This window comes from Nicotiana tabacum, chromosome 8, assembly GCF_000715075.1.
Source record: "Nicotiana tabacum cultivar K326 chromosome 8, ASM71507v2, whole genome shotgun sequence".
Taxonomy (NCBI): domain Eukaryota; kingdom Viridiplantae; phylum Streptophyta; class Magnoliopsida; order Solanales; family Solanaceae; genus Nicotiana; species Nicotiana tabacum.
This window is the reverse complement of record NC_134087.1, coordinates 203,294,846-203,300,845: the sequence shown is the minus strand read 5'-3', so window position 1 is coordinate 203,300,845 and position 6,000 is coordinate 203,294,846. Positions and strand designations below refer to the sequence as shown.

Here is a 6,000-nt window from a genome sequence, read left to right as displayed (position 1 = left end):
CAAAAATTTCTTAAGTAGATGCATATTCAAAATATTCAATAACATGCACTCTTTGCTTCCAAATAATTGATTACATATTGATATAACTGAATCAGTTGCACTATAGTTCACTTTTTAAACCCAAAAAAAAGGGTATAAAGAAATATAAAGTGCTTTAATTTCTTGACTTATACTATAGTGCATGCTATCAATTAACTTTAAAGTAGAGAATATTCTACGTGTTTTTTGGTTAAAAGAAGCATGCAACTCAACTAATAAAAAAGTGTCCCTTTTTTGCATGCATGGCTCCTCCATTATTGTCTTTGCCTACTGCTATTTTTTTCTCTGCCCGATGCACAAGCATTTGCATTCCAAGGAGTATGACGTAGATATACTATTCTAATGTAAGTATTAATAGTTGTTTTTATGGTTCGAACCAGTAACCTATAGGTCATTCAAAGATAACTTTACCGTCTGCCTACTTTTTTATAGTGATAGACTATTTAGTACTCCCTCCGTTCCAATTTATGTGAACATGTTTGACTGGGCACGAAGTTTAAGAAAAAATGAAGACTTTCGGAATTTGTGGTCTTAAACAAGTTAAAAATGGGCTCAGAGTATTTGTGTGGTTATAAAAGCTTCTCATTAAGGATAGAATTGTAAGTTTAAGCTAAATTATTTCCAAATTTAGAAAGAAATCATTTTCTTTGGAACGAACCAAAAAAGAAATAGGTTCACATAAACGGGAACGGATGGAGTATATAGTACTGTATATTTTTTGACAGAGGTTTGTGGCGTTAGACTAAAGCTTCAAAGTTGTTTTGCTTTGATTAAACATATATGGCCATTTACTTTGTTAAGAGAGTGAGACAGTGACAATAAAGAAAAGATAAATACGCAGTCGCTGTTTCTCGTATATCCCAATTTCTCTCGCTCTTTTTTTGTGGATTGGCTTAATTCTTGCTCTTTACCTTTTTCTTTTTCGCCTTTCGCTTTTGAATTATGTCTTGTTGGTATTTTCTTCTTCCTCTTGACCCAATGATCTTGTGGAAAATTTGAGCTGCAAGACAAGAGCCAAAATTAACTTAATTAATTAGTTATATGTAAAATTATAGCAGCTCGCGAACTTGTCCCTAACGTGTTCTTACTTCAAACATATAAGGAAAGAATAGAGAGATTTTAGACAAATTTTGAAAAAAAGGGGAAAGAAGTGTTAAAAATAGTAATAAACTTGTTTCCATTTGTCCACATTTATTTAGATTTGTTTACATTAATTTAATATTTTTATACATATAGTTAGAAAAGAGTGAGGTGTGGACATGTGTGAATTTGTGTGAACTAGTGTAGGCATGTATGGATTAGTGTGTATATGTGTGGACTTAATTAATATGTACACATGAAGTTTAGACTAGATACATGTAGGAGTTCTACTATAAATACCCATGTATGCTAGCCATTTGGTGCAAGTGAAGTTGAATAGAAATCATCCTTTCCTCCACCTCTCTAATAGTGAGTTTTGAGTGTTTGTTTAGTTGTCTTGCTCTCCCAAAAATTTCTAACATTTGGTATCAGAGCCGGTGTGTTGAGAGACAACCAAACTTGGAGAAAGATGACAAACACTGATGGAACACCATTCCAAGTTCCTATGCTCACAAAAGAGAACTATGGGAATTGGTGTATTCGAATGAAGGCCTTGCTTGGTGCCTATGATGTTTGGGAACCGGTAGAGTCTGGAGTTGATGAAGCGGAAGATGTCGCAGCCACAAATAAGAAAGATCAAAAGGCACTCACTCTCATCTATCAAAGTTTGGATGACAAGATGTTCGAGAAGGTTGCAAATGCGACAATCTTAAAGTAAACATGGGACATTCTTCAAACTTCCTTTAAAGGTTTGGACAAAGTGAAAAAGGTTCCTCTCCAGACCTTAAGAGGAGAGTTTGAATCATTGCATATGAAAGAAAATAAATCTACTTCAGATTACATTTCAAGAGTTTTTGCTATTGGCAATCAAATGAAAAGATATGGTGAAGAATTGAAGGATGATAGGGTCGTTGCAAAAATACCACGATCCCTAGATTCAAAATTTGATTATATTGTTGTTGCTATTGAAGAGTCCAAAGACTTGGACACCATGACCATAGATGAACTTTCGAGTTCTTTGCAAGCCCATGAAGAAAAATTGAAGAAACCGAAAGAAGAATCGGTTGAAAAGACATTGCAAGCAAAACTTTCCTTCAAGGAGAAAGAGGTGGTGGAAATGGAAGAGGTAGTGGTAGAGGAGGAAGAGGTGGTAGTCAACCACCAAATAGAGACAATAAAAGCCGAGACTATAGTCAAAGAAGAGGTCGTGGAAGGGGCAAAGGATGGAGACAAAATCAAGGAAGGTATGACAAATCGAATGTTGAATGTTATACTTGTCATAAATTTGGGCATTTTTTCTGGGAATGTAAAGATAATTCGGAAGAGAAAAATAACTTTGTGGAGAGCAAAAATGAAGATAAGATGTCACTCTACTTCTTGCATGCAAAGGAGAAAGAAAGTGTGGAAAAGAACAAATGGTACCTTGACTCTGGTGCAAGTAGTTATATTTGTGGGAAAAAAAATTTATTTGTGGAGCTTAAGGAGCTGAATGGTGGCCCAATCACTTTTGGAGACTCTTCACGAATTCAAATCAAAGGAAAAGGTACGATTTTAATTCGCTTAAAAGATGGAAGTCATCAATTAATCTCCAATGTTTTGTATGTGCCGGAAATGAAAAGTAATATTTTAAGTTTGGGACAACTTTTGGAGAAAAATTATGACATTCATTTGAAAGATAAAAAGTTGTATATGAGAGATGAAAAGGGAAGATTGTTATCCAAAGTACCTATGGCTAAGAATAAAATGTTCATCTTATATCTTCAAAATGATGTTCCGAGGTGCTTGCTTTCATATGCCAAAGATTCATCTTGGCTTTGGCATATGAGATTTGGTCACTTGAATTTTGATAGCCTAACATTGATGAAGAAATAAAGCATGGTGAATGGATTGCCAACAATTGATTATCCCAACCAACTTTGTGAAGGATGTCTCTTTGGAAAGCAAGCAAGGAAACGCTTTCCTAAAGAGTCTTTAACCAGAGCAAAATGCCCTCTCGAGTTAATTCACCTGGATGTGTGCGGACATATCAAGCCATCTTCACTTGGTAAAAGTAATTATTTTTTACTTTTCATTGATGATTTTTCTCGAAAAATCGGAGGTGTTTGAAACCTTCAAAAAGTTTAAGAGCATGGTGGAGAAGCAAAGTGGCTATCAAATTAAGTCACTTAGGTCCGATAATGGTGGAGATTTCACTTTAAATGAATTCAAGATTTTATGTGAGAAAAATAGAATTCGTCATTACTTGACAGTTCCGAGATCACCATAGCAAAATGGCATCGTGGAGAGAAAGAATCGAACTATTCTCAACATGGCGAGGAGTATGTTGAAGAGCAAAAATATGCCAAAAGATTTCTGGGCTGAAGTTGTTGTTTGTGCGGTGTACTTATCAAATTGGTTTCACCCCAAAAGTGTTCATGGAAAAACACCACAAGAGGCATGGAGCGGTTTCAAGCCAAAAGTTGCCCATTTGCGAGTTTTTGGGAGCATCGCATATGCACATGTGTCAGATGAGAAGAGGTCTAAGCTTGATGACAAAAGTTGAGAGGTATGTCTTCATTCGCTATGATCAAAGTTCTAAAGGTTATCAATTGTATAACCCCAAAAATGGCAAGGTCACCATAAGTAGAGATGTTGAGTTTGATGAAGAAAATGCTTGGGAGTGGAAATCTAAAGAGCAAGAATATTCTTTTAGTTCATTCTTTGAAGATGATGAAGAAGAAGATGGGGAGCAGACTATCACACCACCTTCAACACCTCCATCACAAGATCACAAGATCAAGAAGTTGGAGAATCAAGCTCAAGTTCAAGTAAAGCACCTCACAAGAGTAGAAGTCTTTGTGACTTGTATGAAAACATGGAAGTGGTAAGAAATGACTTGTATGATTTTACTCATTTTTGTTTGCTGGTGGGCAGTGAGCCTCTAAGATTTGAAGATGCTTGCCAAAATTCCAAATGGAAGGATGCAATGGATGATGAAATTAAAGCTATAAAAAAGAATGATACATGGGAGTTGGTCACACTTCCAAAAGGCAAAAGCACCATTGGAGTCAAATGGGTGTACAAGCTAAAGAAGAATTCCAAGAGAGAAATAGAAAGGTACAAAGAAATATTGGTAGCTAAAGGCTACAAACAAAAAGCCGGTATTGACCTTGATGAAGTATTTGCGTCGGTTGCTCGTTTGAAAACAATTTGCTTTGTCATTGCTTTGGCGGCGCAAAATCAATGGAAAATTCATCAAATGGATGTGAAGTCGGCTTTCTTGAATGGAATATTAGAGGAAGAGGTCTATATTGATCAACCTTCGGGATATAAGGTTGAAGGATAAGAAGATAAAGTTTTGAAATTAAAGAAGGCTTTATATGGGTTGAAGTAAGCCCCGCGAGCTTGGAATAGTAGAATTGACAAATATTTCCAAGAAAATAATTTTTTTAAGTGTCCACATGAACAAGTCCTCTATGTAAAGATTGCTAAAAGTTGTGATATCTTACTTGTTTGCTTGTATGTAGATGATTTGATATTTACAGGAAATAATCCAAAGTGTATGAAGAATTGAAGAAAGCAATGGCTAGAGAATTTGAGATGACGGACATTGGCCTAATGTCCTACTATCTTGGAATTCAAGTAGCATAGAAGAAGGATGTCATTTTTATTTCTCAAGGAGAGTATGCAAAGGAAATTCTCAAGAAATTTGAGATGGAGAATTGCAATCCAGTAAGCACACCCGTTGAATGTGAAGTTAAAATATCCAAGCATGGAGATGGAGATAGATTCAATCTCACATTTTTCAAGAGTCTTATTGGAAGATTAAGGTATTTGTCAAGTACAAGGACGAATATTCTTTTTGGAGTTGGACTCCTGAGTGGCTTTATGAAAACTCCTACTACCTCGCACTTAAAGGTAGCCAAAAGAATACTTCGGTACATCCAAGGTACGCTTGATTATGGAATTCTTTATTCATCTTCTAAAAAATCCTAGTTCGTGGGATATTGTGATAGTGATTGGGCTGGTGATATTGATGATCGGAAAAGTACTGCTGGGTTTGTTTTCTTTCTTGGAAATTCCGCATTTACATGGAATTCTAAGAAGCAAACAATTGTGACTTTGTCAACTTGTGAAGCAGAGTATGTAGCAGCTTGTTCGTGTGTTTGCCATGTAATTTGGCTAAGGAGCTTGTTGGAAGAACTTCACCAACCACAAAAGGATGCTACAAAGATTTTTGTTGACAACAAATCGGCTATAGATTTAGCCAAGAACCCGGTATTTCATAAAAGAAGCAAGCATATCGATACGAGATATCATTTTATTAGAGATTACATATCTAATAAAGTTGTGGAGCTTGAGCATGTGAAGTCTGGAGATCAAATTACGGATATTTTCACCAAGCCTTTGAAGATTGACGCTTTTCAAAAGTTAAGGATGCCGGTTGGAGTAATGAAACAAGTTTAAGGGGGGTGTTAAAAATAGTAATTAACTTGTTTCCATTTGTCCAAATTTGTTTAGATTTGTTTACATTAATTTAATATTTTCATACATATAGTTAGAAAAGAGTGAGGTGTGGACATGTGTGAATTTGTGTGAACTAGTGTAGGCATGTATGGACTAGTGTGTATATGTGTGGACTTAATTAATATGTACACATAACGTTTAGGCTAGATACATGTAGGAGTTCTACTATAAATACCCATGTATGCTAGCCATTTGGTGCAAGTGAAATTGAATAGAAATCATCCTTTCCTCCACCTCTCTAATAGTGAGTTTTGAGTGTTTGTTTAGTTGTCTTGCTCTCCCAACAATTTCTAACAAGAAGTTCGTATCCACTATCATACTCATTAACTTAAAATTCTGGATTCGGCTCTAATATGATGGTCACTCATAACCTAT

The 6,000-nt window shown here is 35.6% G+C and overlaps 1 protein-coding gene across 1 annotated transcript; it reads left to right on the top strand.

Moving 5' to 3' along the window:
• Positions 1–1,588: 1,588 nt before the first annotated feature.
• Positions 1,589–2,991, top strand: LOC142163501 (uncharacterized). Its single transcript, XM_075220794.1, has 3 exons — positions 1,589–1,784; positions 1,869–2,363; positions 2,432–2,991. Exons 1-3 carry the CDS (start codon positions 1,589–1,591, stop codon positions 2,989–2,991), a joined length of 1,251 nt encoding a protein of 416 aa, XP_075076895.1.
• Positions 2,992–6,000: the final 3,009 nt, after the last annotated feature.